This window comes from Onychostoma macrolepis, chromosome 22 (genome assembly GCF_012432095.1).
Source record: "Onychostoma macrolepis isolate SWU-2019 chromosome 22, ASM1243209v1, whole genome shotgun sequence".
NCBI lineage: Eukaryota > Metazoa > Chordata > Actinopteri > Cypriniformes > Cyprinidae > Onychostoma > Onychostoma macrolepis.
The window spans coordinates 31,234,874-31,256,670 of record NC_081176.1 but is presented as its reverse complement, the minus strand read 5'-3'; the positions used below and the strand labels follow the sequence as shown (position 1 = coordinate 31,256,670).

The 21,797-nt window shown below is 36.8% G+C and overlaps 1 protein-coding gene across 1 annotated transcript in view; it reads left to right on the top strand.

The window, feature by feature from the left end:
- Positions 1-21,797, top strand: part of LOC131530209 (ephrin type-B receptor 3-like) — a 47,221-nt gene that overhangs the window by 10,775 nt on the left and 14,649 nt on the right. The window contains 3 exon segments of the mRNA XM_058760364.1: positions 15,672-15,736; positions 19,623-20,010; positions 20,013-20,294. Coding sequence (XP_058616347.1) covers positions 15,672-15,736; positions 19,623-20,010; positions 20,013-20,294 — 735 coding nt within the window.

The window sequence follows — 21,797 nt, the reverse complement described above, 5'->3', positions numbered from 1 at the left end:
GTGCCTTCACTATGCCATTGTCTTCACTATGCCATTTTAGTGTGATGGCTCCAGATACACCCACATTTGGACTTTATAGATTTGATTATTATTCAGATTATGAGTGGGAAGTGTTTCATAACCCAATATGGGCCTAAAAGTGTTTTAGATATTACATAACCACATAGTGAAAGCATATATTGGAATAAAAAATGAGACCCATCTTATGTCTAACTCAGACCTCCCTCCATCTTTCTCTCCCTCCCTCAGCCTTCTCACCAGGCCCCTCTACTGAGACCCATAAATCAATGGAGCTCAGTAGCCTGTCGGGGCTTTACCGTCTGTGGGGGGTATTGGTGGCCCAGGCTCCCCAGCCGCTGGCTTTAGTTACACATCAATGAAGGGTGAATAATACATTAGTCAGCCCCTGACAGTACAGTTCTAGGTGGGCAGGCAGACGGAGCCTCCCCTGGCCCTTTATCAGCGCATCTGTGCCATAATCAGCCTCTGGAGATATACCTCTTAGCTTTGGCCTATCACTCTTCCACCTGATTTACTTACTGTGTATGCAAATATCATGATGTTTAAACACCCGCTCTGGGGGTTAAAGGGACAGTTCTCTCTAAAATAAAAACTCGGTCATCTGTTGTTCATCGTCATGTTCATCCAGTCCAAATAGTTTTTAGGATGAACTGTATCTCTATAGAATATGGAGTGCAGATGGCAGTGTATGTAAGGTAATAAATGCAAATAAATTGCACCATTCCTTTCATTGATGCCAGGAGCTGCAAGTGACACCCATAAAGTCTAGGTTAATGATTTGAAGCGGGTAGGAAGTATTGCGACTGACCCAGGTCGGCCAGCAAAGACTCTGGAGACGGATTGTTGTGGAATAAATGGTCCCAGAACTGTAGCCTACTCAGCACAGTTGCACTCTGTACTGATTTATTTCTGGAGATTTTCAAGTGGCCCTTCCTTGCACGCACATTTATAAAAAAACATTCACATGTATCAAGGCTTTTATTTAATTGTTTGGAGACATCTAAACCCCTGGCCATATGGGGCACCCTAGAATTGGATGTCAACCGTTCTATCAACCTTCTCCAGCATAATTGCCCAGAAATGAACTTCCATTGCTAATACCTTCTGTCACAATCTGTGAGTCAATTTGCAGTAAGTGAAACACTTAAGTGCATGATTGTGTGATCGCCAATGACCTAGACGCCCATGTGTCCTAATCAGGCAGTTGTTTCTTTTTTAATCAACAGTCTCGGGGGTGGAGTCCATGAATAAATTACTCCAATGACCATCTTCCATACACTCTGCCAGCCTGTATCTGTGCGTTAAAGAGCCGACAACCATTTAGAAAGGTCTAACGAGTCAAGTTATTACTGCAGCCAAGTGTGAGATTAATTAACTGAGCAGCAATTAAGAACATGGCTGAAAAGATCTAACAGATAAGCATGGGGAGAATCGCAACCAACATTTTAATTTTTTGCTTTAGCCAACAGGGAGGGTACAAGGAGTAAACAGAAATAACAAGCTATAACCTTCAATTAGAACCCAGTCACATTGGAAAAACATGCCTGTGGTGACATTTCTTGAAAGTTATATTACGCTTCTTTGTGTTAGTTTCACGGCACATTCAAAGTGAAATGTCCAGTTGGTAGCGCTAAAAGTGTGTTCAGTTTGTGCTGAAACAGGTGATATCCGGTAAGTGGTGCTTAAACGTTAATGCTTCATTGCATTTTGGATATATAACGCCTCACCTATTCTGAACCTGACACTAAATCTAACCGATAGTGTTTACAAAAGCAAGAGTGCCATTTTTGTTTGGTTCTACAAGTCATTGAGCTCTTTTATTATGACTTGTGTTTCACAGGACGTATCCGAGCACTTCTACTACATCATAAAAGCCATACACACAGTGTTGGAATAAATATTGTTGGTGTTTTTCTATCATTAGAGTTAATTTCAACTGGAAACTTCAGTGATTTGTATGTATAAGTACATTTTTGTAGTTAGAGGCATGTTTTTCCAGTGAGCTTATGTTGCCAAATTAGCAAATTATACAATTATTGGTACATTATTATGATTCACCTAGTTAGGACGTACCTGAATCAGCCAACTTTACCGGTCCCTGAACACAATTCCCATCAAATGAACAGTTCCCTGGGTTGAGCTGTACAGTGTTGATCAAGGAACATGCATATGGGGTAACATCACCTTGTGCTTGTATATACAGTACATGTATATTCAGCTGTGGGAGCTTCTGAAATTTGCATATCTCTGCGCCCTACTTTCCTTTATTGACATATGTCCAAAGTGCCAGAGCTTGGTAGAAATTTCCAAAAAGACTGTTCTCAAATATAGCATGAATGATAGTGTCCCTTTCACTCAGGACAGTTCCAAACCATGCTTTAGTCATTGAGCATATTCAGAAACTCAGTGTGGGTGTGTATTTGTTTTTGTGCGAGTATTTGTCGGCTCAACAGTCACAAAGGCCCTACCCATCCACATTCTTGTCGGTAACTGCCTAACCTTTCTTTGTTGTTGCAGTTCTGACCTGAATCAGATAATAAGTGGTCAGGTAAACATTAACGAGTGGCTCTGGGCTTAATGAGCTAACGTGAGAAGAGCTAGTCGAAAGAAGCCTGCGCTGCCTCAGGCTAATGTGTCATATGTAGCAAGAAATGTAAAAAAAAAAAGAAGTCCAAAGAACTTAACATAATAACTCCTATTACGCTGTGGTGTAGTTGAAGCCATTAGACATGTTTTCTTTGTTCTAGCAGGTAAACCACAACATATCCTGATAATTAGCATGCAGCATGACAGCCGAAACTGAGCTACGGATTTGTTCCCATGTCTTCAGCAGTAGCTGCCAATGCTAATATGTGACGGCACTGGGAAGTTAGCAGGGTTCTTGCCCTCACAGCTTGGGTTTTCTTCTCAAGAAATGAAAAGGAATCGCAACCTCACTGGCTGCCCCAGACGGTATATTTGAAACATTACGAAGTGATCAAAAGCCACTGGAACGCTGGAAATGTGGACCACATCAGTCCAGTAGCTGCTAACAAACAGCTGTTCCGTGATGCAAAACAGAAATCTCATATCTGACAGCCATTAGAGGTTATTTGTATGTTTGCATAGTAATATGAGACTGTATATTTGGCTGATGACTATATCAGGAGTAATTTTACCCAGACATATATCTCATTACATAATTTGAAGCAGAGCCATAAAAAATTCTAACCAAAGCCTTTATGTTTATACAAACTGCATTTTTAGATCCTTCTGAGAGACTGCAAGGATGAACCCAAGATTTTTAAGGTTTCTTCAACTATGGGCATGCTAGATTTGTATTTATTGTATGGTTTTATTAAAAAAAAAACCCCCAAAAAAACAGTATTCATCTTTTTGCTAGAATGTCACAAATTACGTTTGCTACATCTTTAATGTTTCACATGCATTTTATAAAGCCTATATTTGATAGTTTTACACTTGTCACACACCTAGATTTCCAGTCTTAAAATATGGAAATATATATATATATATATATATATATAAAACTTTATTACATAATGTTCACATAACTTATCTTTTTGCTAGACTGTCACTATTTTTGCTACATTTTTAATGTTTTTTTTTTGTTTTTTTTGCTGTTGTTTTAAATTAGGGGTCGACCAATTGATTATTGTCCTGGCTGATTATTTCATTTTCAAAACCAATTCGCCGTCAGTGCCAAATTTTTCATTTTCATTTTTACACCAGACATATATATTTCAAAATATCGGTTATCTGTCTACTTGATCTGTAATAATCAGTTTCGACCCTGAAAAACAGATATTGGTCCACCCCATTTCAAATGTCTTTTATGTAGGCTATATTTGTATGTTTTATAGCTTTACACTCTCCACACACCTAGTCTAGCCTAGTCTAATTCCAATCTTCAAGTATGGAAAATATTTGCTTCCAACTTTTTGCATCTTAAAAAATGGTCATTGGTATAGAAACACTGTGATTTTGTGATCCCCATTCACACTTTCAGATTGTGTGCACACCATTATTGATCAGAAACCGAGATGTCAGCATTGACGTCATCCACAGCGTCCTTTCACAAACATCTTGTCTCAAGGTAAAAGTGGTTGGAGAAAATGAGGGTTTGGGGGCATTTCAACATCCGCCCAAATCTGAAGTACCTCCTTAGTGTTATAGCATGGCAAATGCCTTCTGGTGGTCCTGAGGGATTGTGCCATTACCATATATTTAGCCTAGATGTCTGTTGGCTGCCTCTGCAGTGGCATAATGAACGTGTCAAAGGGAGGTGAGTATGGCAAACAGGCTATTGGAGGATGCAGATGAGTCCCTGGACATCAGCTACAACAGACAGCTCCTCTCCTCGGCTGACAGGCAAGGCCAGTGGGCAGCGCGGTGCCAAAATACCTCCATAATGAACCTGGAATGGAGGTATGGGGAAGTCAGACATGCCTCCTGCCTCGTTCTTTGGCTTGGATTACAAAACACAGGAGGGGAATACAAAGATATCTCCAAAACCAACATATTCAGGATTTTGAGGAAGGGCACAGGGCTCTCTGGAGACCGGGGCTAGTTGTCACATTCATTTCTCCAGTGAAAATTTCTCCGGGTTGGTTTCTTTTGCAATTTCTAGTTGGGCATTTCTGTCTTTTTTACTGTTATTGCCCAGTAAACAAAGATGTGTTGACTTTTCATGGAAACATGCTTCAATAGCACTATATGAATAATGCCAGTGCACTCAGGTTGTTTTTGATTTATGTAAAAACATTTCCGTCAGTACCGTCTGCCAGATTTTGGGACATAGCTTGACTGATAATATGAGTTGTGGGTAATGATGCATTGAGCTCTCTATTGAGCGTGGAGGCATATTTTAGAGTTTCAAAAAAAAAAAAAAAATTTCCTGCAGTATTGGCAGACTTGCATTCCTGGCAGTTTATTACAGCCAGAGTTGAATTTCAACCAGAACGAGAAAATCAATCAAAACATAGTTATCGTGATTATAGTCCTTTTATACTTTTCGCTTGAGGAGAGGGAGAGGTGTTTGACTGTTTGTTAAAATGTGCTTGTGCTAGTCTCAGCCAATGGCAGGATTCATCATGCTCGACGGATTGCAATTTTCTCCACTCATTTTGTAAATAAGTTTTTACACATCTTGGAGGCTTTGGGTTTGTTTTTATGCTGAACTAAAGCTACATTACTGTTTAAACTATTTCCAACTCTTCCAATTCTGATGAGAAGTGTTCAATGCCATTGTAATAGTTTAATCCTTTTTATTTATTCATTTACAATTATTTAATTTAATTATTTATTGAAAATTTGTGTCTCTTTAGAAAGCTCTATTTTACATTTAACTGGAACGTCTAAATGCAATGTTATTAAATGCAAAGGTCTCTAAAAGTTACTTGTTTTTTATATTTCTGACTCAGTGTTTATTTATTTATTTATTTTAAATAATAGAGAGATGACACCATGGTGACACCAGAAACATAAAAGCATATTCAGACGAAGTTTTTATGTTGCTCGGGAGGTGTTTTTGGACTGAATAGAAAGTATTTCTGTATGTGGAACACAATGAAGCAAATTGGCACTTCTTCTGAACCCTTTGCTTGGGTCGCATCACTGTGACCTTTTGTGACCTAAACATATGTTTTATTATTTTCTCAGTGCCATTTACAAAATGCTTGAGGAGTCAAAGTGTGCCTCCTCCTCTTCCAACCCTTCCGTAAACCTGTTAGCTCTCACCAGCTTGCAGTTTTCAACTGGCTAGTTGAGTCATCTGTATTTATTCTAGCTGGCCCTGCTCCCCACTGACAGTAATGGAGACCCGGAGAGCATGATGGACAGGAGGTAAAAGAGAGAAGGGGTTTCAGAGATATGGGGGAATGAGAGAGAATGAAGTGGATGGAAAGGATGGCTGTGATCAGCGTCGGCCTGTCAAAACACTTCCTGTTGACTGATACACCCTCAGACGCTAGGGAAAAGAAGACAGAGATAGAAGAGGTGTGAATGAAACATTAAAAAGGCAGAAAGAAAGAGCAGTTGAGACCCCAGCAAAGGATGGCTACTTTGAAGAACCTAAAAATGTAAGATATTTTAGGCTGGTTTAACATTTTTATGGTTGCTATGTCACTCCTTCACCACATTTCCATCTGTCTTTTATGTTCTTACTAGTGCTGTCAAACGATTAATCGCGATTAATCGAATCTAAAATAAACAATTTTGTTTACTTAATATATGTGTGTGTGTGTACTGTGTATGTTTATTATGTATATATAAATAATCCCATGCATGTATATATTTAAGAAAAATAAGTTATATTTATATTTTAAATATAGTTATATTAATATAAATTATATGAATATAAATATATACATGTAAATATTTTTGAAATATATACTGTACGTGTGTGTATTTATATATGCATAATAAATATACACAGTACACACACATATTATGTAAACATAAACTTTTATTTTGGATGCGATTAATCATTTGACAGCACTAGTTCTTGCTAACGTTCTACAATGCCGAAAAGGATTCAAATAAAAGGATTTTTTAAATTTGGAAATATATGGAAACATATATGTCAATGCTTTTGCATTGTCTGAGCAAAGTTTGTGTTTCCCAGAGAAACTTTGCATTGGTGTACAAAGTGTTTTTTTTTTTTTTTCAAGAAATTTTGCGTAGTCACAAAATATTTGTGTTCAATAAAGAAACTTTGCGTTCACCTGAAAAAAAAAATTAGCGTTTCCCTGAGAAACTTGCAAAACGTTTGCGTTCCCACAAGAGACTTTACATAATCGCAAAGTTTTGCAGGCAAACGCAAAGTTTCTCTGAAGCACAAACATTTTGCAAGTGACAACTAAGTTTCTGGGGTAAACGCACAACATTTGCGACATAATACAAAAACATTGAAATATACTTTGTCCCGCCATCTCCTATTTTTTCCATCACCACGTCCCTTGTGTGTCTAAACTCTTATTCTAGAGTTTTCCTTTATAATTATGTACAAAACCCCAAACAGAAACTCTTACTTAGATGTCATAAACATGTGACCATTAATACGATACCGAAACATGACTGTGTGTTGAGAATCACATGCTCTGACGCATAAATTACGTTATGCAAGTGTTTCAGACGAGGAATCCACATGAAACACATCATACATCATAAAAGTCCAGCTGTTGTTCTCTCTGATCAGCAAACACTGTCATTACAGTTGTGTAACGATGTCTGAAGATTCAGCGGTAGCGAAGACTTCATACTGTAACATTTTTAAGAAAGAACTGGAGAACCAAAAAGTACACAAGCTTTTGAATGAAACCCTTGGTAGATATTGATTAGTGGGGAACACATTTGAGTCATTTCTAACCAAAAAACAAAACAAAAAACAAACTAAAATTATAAACACAGATGAGGCCTACGTATTCTTGTTTGCCTTGAGGCCATACAATAACTCGCCTCTACAAGAAGAAACACGAACGCATTAATTGGTTGTACTCCTGCAGCAATGTGAGTCTAACAGACGGCTCCCGTTTAGTGTGAAATCTGTAATCGGATCAACGTTCGGTATCAGAATACGCCAGCGTGTTAGCTTAAGTGCTCATTAATAGCTGATCGTGCTTTATCTCCATCTCAACGCATCTTGTGTCCTGTCTAGCCACAACAGAGTAACTGATGTGCAGTATTGTAACTCTTTCACTAAGTGCTTTAGGGGACACATGCCGAATTCATGGCGATTGACCACAATGGGCGTAGGTGGTCGGGGCAAAATAGTTTGAGTCATTCTATACCATGACTTACGGTGTATATACACTTTCAGAAAAGCTGTCATTGGGGCTGTAGCATTTCCAAAGGTACTAATATGTACTCTTTATATAATATGTACTAATATGTACTCTTTAGTTATTAATATATACATTTAAGGTACTAATATGCATCTTTAGGGGATACTAATTACAAAAGTTACCTTTTAAAAAGGCACTGCCCTGGTGACAGCATTTGTGTATAGTGATTATTTTACCTTATTTACCCATAAAAGGTTCATAGTAGTACCATTTAAAGTACTAATATGCAAATGTCATGCATAAATAAGGTACACAAATACATATTTTGAAAAATTTGCACCCCATGGCAGCTTTTTTTCTGAGTGTATAGTCATTTTCCACTAGATATTTTAATGCCAAATATATATATTAATACAAAATATATTAGAATATCAAATGTTGCATATGTCAATTATTATAATATTGTAATACCTACACACAGCTTATCCCTTGTCATAGTATCCTTAAAGGGACATTTTATACCATATCTACCCCCAAAACATTCATAGTAGCACCTTAAGGGTACGTAATACTACTTTTAAGGTATTAATATGAATAAATATCAGTCCCATGTGAAAATGCATTACATCTCTCGAGTTATTCAAAGGGAGAGAGGGACATTGGGAAGGTCTCACTGGGTTTAACAGACGACACGATCACAATACTTCTTCAAGAGCTCTGGACATGCTAGTAATAAGGACATGCATTTAGACACTGGGAACACATAGTTGTGAGCACACCTGGTTAGCAGACAGTCACCCCAGGGGCTGCCTGTTTATCAGATTGACTGCGCTCTGTAATTAAAGGCCTTGGAAAAGGAAAGAAACGAGAACGAATGTGCGTAAGGAGGGGTGCAATGCCCATTTCTAGAGCTGAAGCTGGAACTGGAACGCACTACGGGGTTCATGCAAACACGAACAGGGCTTGAATATTCATCTCGCTCGTGGCACATCTTTTGCTCGCCATATGAACCCGGCGTGCTCGTCTTTGTGCTGTCTGTGAGCATGAACGGCATGTCTGACTCTGTTTGATCAAAGCAAATGGGCTCATTTTCCCCAACCCCATTCCCTTGATGTCAACTTCAAAATCAGACCCCCTAATACCTAGCGCCAATCCCGACGTCTTCTAATGTCAGCTGAAGAACTAATTAACACAACAAACAAAAATGTAGCAGACGCACTTATGCTCTTTGCCACCTTCCTGTCAAATGCTGTCATTTTAATCGATGTCAAGACTGTTGAAAGAGTCTTTGAGATTTGCGCAACGACCACATGTATTCCACAAAATTATGAAATCGGTCAGATTAATTATCTGTGAAAAAGTACACATTAGCGTATTTAAAAAAAAAAAATAGTACTTATTATGGGAAATAATATGCTTTAAAAGAATACACTTAAGTGCAAATGGAATGTCATTTTTTGGACACTTAATTGCATGTTTATTGCAAAATTATTACAGTGTAAATTGATTTAAAATGCAATTGACTGAATTTTAGAGTTTTTTTTTTTTTCTCTTTCTCTTTTCTGACCCACTTAAGTAGGACTTTAAATGTACTTCCGTCTTTAAAATGTGGTTAAAATTTACTATTGAATATACTGTTAAGCATTTTTGGTAAACTAAAATATAATTTAATGTAATTCCTATTGGAACAAGTATTTGTCATGTATTTAAATATATTTGTAATTACACATTTATAATCATGTAGTGCATTTAAATTTAGTACACTTAACTATTTTAACTTTAAATGTAATATCAAATAACACAAACTTAAAATATTATGCTAGTCAACATCAAAATAAATGTACTTCTTTAAAGCACTGCAAAATATTATTCAAACAATGACTTAAAATGTAATTTTAAGTGTACTTAAGTATTCTCTTTAAGTACACTTATTTGACCTTTTATTTAATTAATATTTGTTATCGACAAGTGAACAAGAAAAAAATACTTTTAAGAATTGAAGTACACTACAAGTGCACATTCAATAAAATTAAGCACACTTTTTCCCAAGTAAATTATCTCGAATCCTTGAAGAAATTGATAGCTCGAATCCAAGTAACTTTGAGTAGTAAAAGATGTAAATCTAGCACAACTTTTGATTATTTTACATGACATAACGATAGTCAAGTGGCAGAAAGCTGTGATTTCCTAAAATTAAGAGTTTCCACTGTACAATTACGAATTCAGTAAAGACTTTTCAGGCAATTTTACTAGTTAAAAATGATGGTAAATCCATCATGAAATGAACGCTACATCTGCAGCATTGACAGTGAGCCTTGTTAGTAGGTAAATGGCTGGGAGAGTGACAAGCATTGTGCCGTGACTGACGGCAAGTGGACGGATGGGGATGAGGAGGCTCCTTTCATGGGTTTCCCATGGAGGATTCAGGGTGTTGGAGATCCAGCCACCTACATCAAGAAGCGTCGACCAATTAGAGGTTGCACGCCAGCTCGCCAAAAGCAGCCTTCTCCTCTAATCACCACACTCCAGCATGGCACAAAAGCCCGGGCCGCTCACCACATTTCAATTTAAATAGGATCCCCCCTTTCCCCCTCCATCCTCTTTCAACGACTTTCCCCCTCTCTCCCATACTCTCTCCCCCACTTTCTGCTGCTTCACCTAAACCCCCAAGAGCTAATAAAAGCAGCAACAAAAGCACACACAAAGCAATCAGTCTAATAGCTTTAATACGTTTAATGCAGTGTTTTCCCCACGCTGTTGACACATCTCAGTGTTGGGTGGCAAAACAGAGCTCAAGTGTTTGGAGACAGAGAGTGACATTCTTTTTTGGTCGTGGGGCCTGTCATTCGGTACGATTTCACAACGGCGCAGCAGGAGACAAAACTGGCGAACCTTTAGACGCAAGATGGAATGCACAGATCTGAGAATCCCAGAGAGTTAATTAATTATTCCTTAAAATTAATGAGAAGTTGTTTACATGAGAATGCAATGAATACAATGTTATATATATATTATATATAAATTAAAATAAAATTTCTCAAGTACACGTTTTACTGCAAATTCACAAACTTTTTATTTATTTCTCTAAATAAATAAATAATTGAATAAATTAATAAATAAATGAAATACTACTACAAAAAGTAATGTGACAGTATATATATGTATATATATATATATATATATATATATATATATATATATATATATATTATTATTTTTTTTTTTTCATTTATTTTTTTTTTTCCATTATCTCGACAAGCTTATCACAACAGCATTGGCTCAACCAATAGCATGAGTTTGGGGGCAGGGCTTTTTGTTCGCCTGACCAATGGCACAGAGGAGAAAACCAGTTTAACAACTTTTTTTTTTTTGGTTATTTTTGTAGCTCCATTTGGTGATGGTAATGGTGCAGAAAGTATACACTTGGCCTTTAATTTTTATGAAATGCAAAATTATATGTAAATTTAGTTCTTTTTAGCCCTCAGTCTGCACTCTCCTGGTCCAGTTTTTCTTACTTTTCACATCTTCTAACCGGGTAAAAAGACCGGGTGAAGCTGAAGCATAAATTGTGCAGTAATCTCTCACCTGTCTGCCCACACGCCACTGACTCAGTTTCTAAATCCACCGAACATTCTTTGTATCAATAGAGGTGGTTTTGTTCACATACCCCTCTTCAAAACCATTGCTTACTGGAACAAAGAAATATTTGAAGGCACTCGTAAACCCACAGAATGTGTGTGAGTGTGTGTGTTGATTCAAGTATTTTTCTGTCTTCCTCTGTTATTAGCACTGCTCTGTCATTAGAGGATTAGAATGGAAGAGCTGACCTTTCTTATATCAATATGTGTGTGTGTGTGTGTGTGTGTGTTTTAATGTGCAACTCTGAGAATGTGAATTTGCCTTTGAATGTGTATATGTCATGCAACATGTATGTTTAGTGTTTAAACCAAAAACACTGACTTATCATTTTATAATTTACACAGATTTCCATGTTTACTTCTAAACATCCGGCTACACATTCGTGTTCTTTCAGTGATGGTGTTTTGATATGGACTTTAGTAACCTCAAATATGTAAATTTCCTGGGATTTTTGAGTTTATATGGGACCCGCTTAATTAGCAAAAAAAAAATAAATAAATAAAAAAATTTAAAAAGCATATAAAAAACAAAAACAAAAAAACAAACAAATTACATATATATATCATAATTTTAAATGAACTAAATATATTATCATTTATTTAGTTAGTTTTTAAGTAGTTTATATATTTCAATGTAGTTTATATATTTTTTTTCTTATGAATTAGTATTTTATTTATTTATTTATTTTTTTTAAGAAGTGTAGTGTTTGGACCAATAACAATGACTTTTAATTTTAACATCTTTTGATATGGCTGTAGTAACGTCACATATTTATATTTGCTGAGATTTCTGAGACTGACAATGTTAACCTTATTCATAAACCATTCAAATATTTACATGTATGTTATAATATGTGAAAAAATACTGAAATAAACATTACTGAATATAACAATTGAATGCGTGTATAAAATAGTTAATAGCTAGTGTATAAAATATAAAACACATCAAAATTAAAGCTTTCACTAAAATAAAAGTGAAATCTGAAAAAAACACTGATTCATGTTTTTTAATTAAAGTTTCATGATATTTAAATAAGTTATTATAAAGTGAGTGCTATTTATCATTTTACACAATAGTACTGAATAAATAGATAAATAGATATATTTATATTATTAAACATATTGCACTTAATAAAGCTTTTTTTTAGTAGTAGGTTATGTAGTACATTGTTACTATTTTCTTATACTTCAGTTTTTTTTATAGTTAAAATAAAAACAATTTAATAATTTTTTATGACCGTTAAGTCAACACATGAGGTGAATAAGCAAACCTGCGTTTCATTTTGTGGCAGTTAATTTATGTGTCAGGCCTGTTTTCTCAATTTTCATAAATGTTCTGCCTCACTGACTAAAGTTTATGGCGTGTGTTTTATGTCATTGAGTTTATAGCCTAAAGTTTGCCCAAGCTTCACACTGAAACATTCAGGTTTTGCAAGGGCGAGTTTTTGTCTCCGTACTCGTCAATCAGGTTCGCCGTCCTGCCAGAAAAGACCCATATTCTTAGGTTTTTCATCAGAACCGAGAGGAACAGGAAATAAACTGTCGTCTCCCAGCCGGCCAAACAAAACTTTCCCTGTGTGGAGCCATTTTAACAGTAGCGAGGCGTAATGGAGGCTCGGTGCCGCTGCTGGAGTGTGAATGAATCGTTGCATTGAGGGCATGGCCTCTCACCCCCCTGACTGCGGCGGGATGGGGTGCATTCGCTCTCTCATTGAGCCGGGACTTGCCTCCTCATCTAAACGTGCGCTCAGCTGACACAATGCTCGGCTTTGCTGTTTTTCAGCACAGCTTACAAAACGCAAACAAAACAGAACGTTCACGTTGCTTGCACTACACTGCTTTTCTCTGGGTTTGTCTTGCGTTTTATTTGCGCTAGCGTTTTCTCATCTGGCAGCTGACTTGTGGGTTTCTTTTAAAGGGGTTTGAATATAGGCGGACCTGTCAGTCAGTGACACAATATGACGGTCCGGACGCACCGCATAACATCCCGACAGGAAATCAATGGCCGATTCTGTCTGAAGAATAAACAGCTGCCTCAGATTCAGTTTCTACTTATCGTACAAACACCTACATGTTAGAAACTTCTCAACTTCAGCTTGATATTTCCTGTGGTGGGGATTTTTTTTTTTTTTGTGTGGTACACCACACGAGTAAACAAGATGAATAGAGAAGATACAAATAATGTAAACTTGGTATTAACATCCATCTTGAGCTATGATCTCAGTCAAATTAGACTGAGTGATATGTGTGATTTTGATTGACAGGTGACTGACAGGTCCTTCGCTGTCATCTGGGACGCATCAGGATGCATTGGCATTGTGCTAACAATGTAAATTGGTCTGCGCAATAAATCAAATAAAAATTGCAATATTGTGGTCGCAATGACTGCAGTTTAATTTAAGTGCTCATTTTATTTTCCCGCCAAAATGAAAGCTTGTTTGTTTAATGTTTGAAAATCAGACCGTCATATACATTCATGTTGTAATTTTACAGTTGGGTGATAATTTGTTTTTTTGTTTTTTTTCTTAAATGCTATTTTTTATTTATTATAAAAGTAGTATTTTTTTTATAGCAACAATCGTAATTATAATAAAAATAATATGCATTATTATTATTATTATTATTATTAATGTTGTTGAGTCATTGGAATAAAATTACTCAAGTACACATTTTACATTTTAACAAACAATCAAAAAAAAAAAAAAAAAAAATATATATATATATATATATTAAAAAAAACCTGTGGCAGGGTTATTATAGTTAACTAAAACTAAAATAGAAATGAAAAACAGTGAATGTCAATTGAAACAAAATATGATTTTATTTGTTTTATTTATTAATTATTTTATTTCAGTTAGTTTCAAGGCAACATTTCCCACGTTTATTTAATTAACTTGATGTAGGCTACTAAAAACCTGAAACTTAAACTGAAATAAACATTTATTAAAAACAATATTTACATATTTAAAAACAACAACAACAAAACGTAATAAAAATTACAAAGACACACAATAAAATTACTAAAACTTTAACTAAAATTAACCCGAAAGCAGAAAGAAAAAAAAGAAAAAAATAATATATATATATATATATATGGATTGATTTTGGAATGATAATGAAATATCATAATAAAAATTATAGCATTATTAATATTATTATTATTATTATTACTATTATTATCAGCTAACTTGGAGCTGTTATATTTTTGTATTTTGTATTATTATTTAATAATAATAATAATAATAATAATAATAATCACATTTCTGGCAATAAATGCATTTATTTATTTTTATTTATTTCATTTCCCCAGAAAGTCCTACATGTGGTCACAACCATTTCAACTTTTTACACCCTCAATGAATGTTAATACCAGGTGTAACAGTGTTTTTATTGCTCACTTTAGAGGAAAAGAAACATCCTCTGATATTTATTTTAAATGCACCCATTCATCTAATTCAGTAAACACAGTCTCAACATGCATTGTAACTGCAGCCGCGACGTATAAACAGCCGAAGCAGGTGGTGGAAGGTAAAATGGTTGACTCAATATGTTGGTAGTCTAGGCTGAGTGAGTGTTCTTTCATTATAATAAAAACAGAGAGCTGCACATATGGCTGGTGGGATAAAAACAGAAAAAAACAGACAGGCAGAGCATATTGGGTATTGAGGAAATTGTGAAGATCTTCCTTTTGTGAGTTTTATGGTGCTATTCAAGAACTCCTTTGCTCTGTTATATATCCTCTTGAGTTTTACAGCTGCTAGCTTAAGGGTGCGAGTGAGTGGATGTGTTGTGTGTGTGTGTGTGTGTGTACGTGTGGGAAGGGGAGCGGGTTGTCTTTCAAAAACACTTAGCTTTTCTTTCCCACCCAGCAAATACACGGCTAATTAAATCTAATTAGAGGAGGGCTGTCATAAATCTTTGACAATGCCTTCTGGATAACCCACAAAGCTGTTTCGCCTTTCTGCCGTCTTTTCACTGTTGATTAGCATGATAGCGTTTCTCCGTTCCTGCACCCATGAATTTACCGCAATGCATTAATACCTATTAACAATATGGACAGTGACAGTTATGTGTCGCTTAGCTCGTCCTGCACAGTGTGAAATCACTTCCTCCCTAGGTTTTCCATTTAATTCTCTTTTTTTATTTATTTATTTATTTTTGTTTGTTTGCCGGTTGTTTAGGCTAATATTGTTTCTCAAACTGAGTGGATCTTTATTTTTTTGTTCTGCAGAAACACTGATGGACACCAAATGGGCCACCACTGAACTCGCATGGACCTCACATCCTGAAACTGGGGTGAGTTATTACTTTTGTGTGTTTGACTTTGGTTAACCTGAGGCCATCGTGCTTATATGATCCACTCCTTCAGTCAAAAATATAAAATATACAGGGGTGAATCTGCAAAAAAATTCTCTCCAGGTCACATTTGACCTCAACATAAAATAAAGACCAGTATTTTATTATTTTATTATATTTATTATGGAATTCTCTTTTTTTTTAATTTCTTTGTTTTGACTTTTATTTTGGTTTCTTTGTTTGTTCCCCCTTTTTGTTTTGATTTGTTGTTTTGTTCTATTTTGAATTTATTTTGTTTCATCATTTTATTTAGTTTTTACTTTTTGTTGCAACATTTTTTGTTTTCACTATTTTGTTTCATCATCTTATGTTTTTTTCCCCTTTTTATTTTGCTTAATTTTGTTTTTACTTCATTTCACTATATATACATACAGTATATAAGTTAAAAGTAAAATATAAAGCTGCTAGCTTTTTGTTTTGTAATTTCTTACCATATTATAAATTATAAAATGAATATAAAAAATAGAAAACAAATATATGCTTAATTACACTTATAAAAGGGTTTAATTGTAATTAAAATAATAAAAAAATACAAACTTATAAAATAGGCCTTATTTTCTTTAAGACAAATTTAATTTCTTATTATTTCCATGGAATATTTCATTTGAGGGTTAAAAATGACTTTCACATGTTCATGACCAGTTTCGTGAGATTTTCTCATAAATGTCGTAGTTACCGAACCTTTAAATCAAGACTTATTATAAGAGGTCCAGTTACAGTCTTGTTCAAATACAGTGTGTTAAACACAGGAAGCTCTGAGTTTCATCAGATAAAGCCAATGCCCAGATCAGATTTCACCCTAGCTGTGTTACATTCATTCTCCAAAAGTGAAATCTGTGCCCACAAGCTTTTGGCAGACACAGCAGAAGTATCCTTCGCTCGGTATATCTTTCACAATACCCAGACACTGCTGCCTTTTCTTACTACTTTTGTTGAGATTTGTCTAATTCTGTGGGTCTTCACCTCTCTTCCTTATATCCTGTTCTTCGGGGTCCTGCATGTGTCCATCGCCCCCTTCTTGCCCCCAGCCACACCATCTCAGCTGTTGCAGTCACCCCTCCCCAAAACCTTTACTTCCGAGTAACTTAGCACCAATGGCACAAGAGCCGCCCCAAAGACACAAATCAACTGGCATTTCACCTTCTCTGTCCATATATTATTCTTGTAAATATCCCTCCCGCCCCCATTAAAGCACTAAAACTCACCAGCACAATGGGCCCAAGAACAACCCCTTTACACCCCAACAGATGCCGCTTTTCAGAACATACATTGCCCAATGCTTTCCCTTCTGCTCTCTGTCATGCACACCGCTATACATTTTACCCACACCAGCCCACTGTATTTTAGGACAGACAAGGGAAATGTGGTAGCAGTCCTTGCCTTAAATTTCCCAGTGTTCTGGCCAATTTGACCAATTGTGAAAATACTATATGTTTTTCACTGGATAAAAATTAATAATATTTACCCTCCAAATTTTCATTGTTGAAATGCATTCAGACATTTTACTTTCTCATTAGATTCTCATGACTGTAAAACACTATGTATTTTTGATTTTGTTTAAATCTGCAAAAGATAAAGGCTGTACATGAAAAACTACCATGATCAATACATTTTGTTGAATTTAAAAAATATTTATTTCTTCATTTATTTATGGCAGTTATGAGAATTCGGGTGAGATGGGGGAGTGTGTTGCCTGCTTGACATAATTAATTGTCTAAAAAATTTATTTTTTAGAAAAATATAATTTCTTATTTCTGTTGGGGTGAAATGTAATTTTGACACTTTTTTTTTGTTTGTTTTCAGCCACTGGCTTAATTGGCACCCTCCATATCTCTCTTTCCTACGGCACACTCGTTTCTAATTTTCTGTGACACTAAGTTCAATGGTATGTCGCACCCAGAAAACTGAAATGGGAACTGTGCCCAGATAATAAAAACAGGGGCAAAAATTTGGAATAAATCCCAGTCTGACTCGGCAGTTCTTTTTCTCGTTTCATTTAATCTGCCACGAAAAAAGAAAAAGCTCTATTAGTCATTAGCCTGACACCTGTAACCCGAGAAATAAACACAGATAAATACAGACTGTAACACCATTAAGGAAAAATAAACATAGCGACCTGCTGTCGCTTAAACCTGACCTGCTAATTCTTCCAAGATAAACAAACAGAGTAAAAAAAAAAAAAAAAAAAAACCTGTAATGCACTTATATATTTATAAATAAACCACATCATTCCACAGCAGCATCTGCTTCTAAAGTAAATGCATTCATCTTTTTTTTTTTTCCTGCAACAAATCGAAGAGATGCAGCAGGGGAAAATTAATGTGCATAACTTTTCACATCGAATCTGAAGTGTGTACTTTCACATATCAATGTTTAATGTGCAGAAATAGCTTAAACCATCCATAGGCTTATTTCCCTAAAACATTGAGTTGAAAAGAAATTGATTGGGCATCTATATCCTGGAAAGACGTATGTTTGGTGCCCCACTATCCCTAAAGGAGTGCGATGTGTGGGCCACTTCTTCGTTCCCATCTTCACTCTCTCAGCAATTTATTCCACTGAACTAAATGCCCATTTACACCTCATCCTTTCTCCTGTCGCATTGACCTGATGCTTATTATTGATCTCAGCACCCTTGGCTCAGAAAGGCAGTGATAAAGCAGAGACTTCTGGAAGCCCTGTCTGCCTCGAGTCCCCGGGGCCCATAGGGATGAATGGCCTGTCTGCACAACATCCATATCTCTGTGTTAATTAAAGACTTCACCTCTACACAAACACTACGCTACACTCTCAACAAATCTCTTGATGCCGTGCTAGTTTTCTTTTTCCTTTTTGGCTACAGCTCATTCTCTACTTTAGGATCGCTTTTTCTTGAACTCGCTGTAATCAAAAGTGGGATGGTTTCCCAAGGTTGAGCATGAATCTAATTGTTCCTTTACTGAAATGAGTATGAATCATTCCTTGTTGATATAGTATGCTGTTTGTTTAAACAAGCCTAGGTTCATGTAAAAACCTTCATTAGCTGCCAAGATTGCTAGTAGGCATTATTACTCGACCACAGTCTGCGTAGTTGTCGTGTCACATGGTTTTAACTCAAATGCAATCAACCTCTCACCTATCTTTCCAAAAAGATGTGTGCTCTTAATTTTGGTAGATAACAAAAGAAATGATTTTGGTAGAGCATTGAACGTAGCATGTTGATCTGCATGAGTACAATGTAATCATGATGGTTTAATTGAAAGGTAATTGATTGTGAAGTGATGCAGAGAGTACTCCACACTCGAGGTATACGGTAAACATCCACTCGTCGTTTTTATTCGATGGAGTTCTGACACTCCACGGTAATTTTGATGAATTTGCCAGGCAGTTTTCCTCATTGAACTGGCGAACGCAGATGAAAGACCAGCATGCAGATCCCCACTTAATGACACCACGCACAATGTGTAATTGAAAAGGCACAAACCAAAAAGCACAAAATTTAATTTCCCCTCTCTTTCATCCACCCCATTCACTCTTTTCTCGGCTTGCTCCCTCCGTTATATTGTTTCTTAGCTCCGGTGTGTGGGGCTGGAGCTGAGAAGCAGCAATTTATTGCCTGCCGTACCTCTGTAGCGTAACACCTCAGAGTTCTAAAGCCCTGGATAACATCAAAATGAGAATGGTTTCATTTGTAATACTGACAATAAAGCGTATTGTACCGTACTTTAGATAAAGCATTTGTTATTGCTAAGAGAATCCTCCAATGCAGTATATATAAAGTGCTAGCTCATTCTGAAGGTGAACTTGTGTGACTTAGTGTTCTCTATTTTCCCTTTTTTTTTCTCAGTGGGAGGAAGTTAGTGGTTATGACGATGCCATGAACCCCATCCGAACGTACCAAGTGTGCAACGTTCGCGAGCTTAACCAGAACAACTGGCTTCGCAGCGACTTCATCCCTCGAAAGGACGTTCTCCGTGTATATGTGGAGATGAAGTTCACCGTACGAGATTGCAACAGTATTCCCAACATTCCAGGATCATGTAAAGAGACCTTCAATCTATTCTACTACGAGTCCGACTCGGATTCTGCCACCGCCACCAGTCCTTTTTGGATGGAGAACCCTTATGTTAAGGTGGACACCATTGCTCCGGACGAGAGCTTCTCTATGTTGGAGTCTGGCCGGGTCAACACCAAGATTCGCAGCTTTGGTCCACTTTCCAAGGCTGGCTTCTACCTGGCTTTCAGGACCTGGGCGCCTGCATGTCTTTAATCTCCGTCCGAGTTTTCTACAAGAAGTGTTCCACGACCATTGCCAATTTTGCCGTCTTCCCAGAGACGGCCACAGGAGCCGAGGCTACATCACTAGTCATTGCCCCTGGCACTTGTGTGCCGAACGCTCTGGAGGTGTCTGTCCCTCTTAAACTCTACTGCAATGGAGATGGAGAGTGGATGGTTCCTGTAGGTTCCTGCACTTGCATGGCTGGGTTCGAGCCTGCAGTTAAGGAGACGCAGTGTCAAGGTGAGTGCTGTTTTTCTCATTGTGCAATTGATCTTATCTCTCGGTATCACATTAAGCCAAATGGACAAATCATCCTGTTTTTTTATTGAGGTGTTTGGCCTAACAGCAAATTTGGTTATTCGACCTCAATTTAAGCAGAGCAAAGCAATGTATAAGTCTGTATGTCTATCAGAGTGGAACATTTTGCTGAGAGAAAGGAGCGGTCTTGATGAAAAACATATCAGGTTCAGGCTGAGGTGAATTAAGCCAGCGTGTAACATAGCCGCGGTGAAAGTGAGCAGAGCAGACAGCAGGAGGTCAAGGGTCAAATGGAGAGCTGGGAGTGAGAGGAGACCGGAATCGATTTGCGGACCAAGGGCAAGGGCTGCAGTGAAACATTAATGAAGAGCACGAGATGGAGAAAGAAAAGTAACCCTGACAGTCAAGGCACCAGAAGTGAAAGGTCGCAAAGAGACAGTTGGTTCCAGCACATTAAAAGAACTACAAAGACAGAGCCACTGAGCAGTGAACCTCTGGGGTAAAGAACTAAACTGAACATCAAATCGTTTGTGTATAGAGAAAATAGGATTATTTGTGGTGTATGAGGTAATCATAACTGTTATGATTGTTCCAACAGAGGGTTGGAGATTTACACAAACACTTAACCCTGAGTATTAAACTGTAGTGTGTATTTTGCCCTACATTGTTTGTGCATAGCACATACATAAATGCTGCTTTAAACTATATACTACTAATATATATATATATATATATATACACACAGTATATTACACACACACTAAGCAATTTACTTACAATTTTCAGCTGTTAGGGTTAAGGTTAGGGTTAATTATGGGCTAGGGTTAGGGATGATAAAATATCTTGAATATGACTTAGGGTAGGCACATTTTAACTTGAGATGGTAAGAAACCAGCTGGAAACCACATAGTATGCAAAAAGAACAAGAAAGAATGCCTTATAAATAGCATTGCATCTCCTTGGCAATCTACCACAAAATCCTAGTAACCTCATGATACCCTGAAAAGTTAGGAATCGCATAGCAACGCAATACCAACCATTTAAAACACCTTAGCATAATGAAAGCAAGCTTTGCATTACATCATTTTTTATTTTATTTTTTTCAGAAAATATATGTAGTCAAAGTAATGAAGAACTTTTTATACTACTGCCATGTTGATATCAAATGTGCGTATACCTGTAGGAGAAAGTGGGCAGTCCTTTGGAAATCTGCTGCCTGGTGTACAGTTAAAAACTCATTTGTTTGCTTGTGGTGGCTCAAGGTGAAAGCCCCAGCAGCTGTGCCCTGATAAAATGTTCTCTAATCAAGCCAACCGGAAACTAAAGGAGGGATAAATCTCTCTGTCACCTCTCTCTTGCCCGCCTTCATCTGAAGGCCGTTGGTCTCATTAATACCCTGCCAGAGCACAGTTAGGACATTCACATGAATATTAATCGACAAGACCCTTTTCTTTCCCTTAGCGCTCCATATTTCCCCTATTCGTT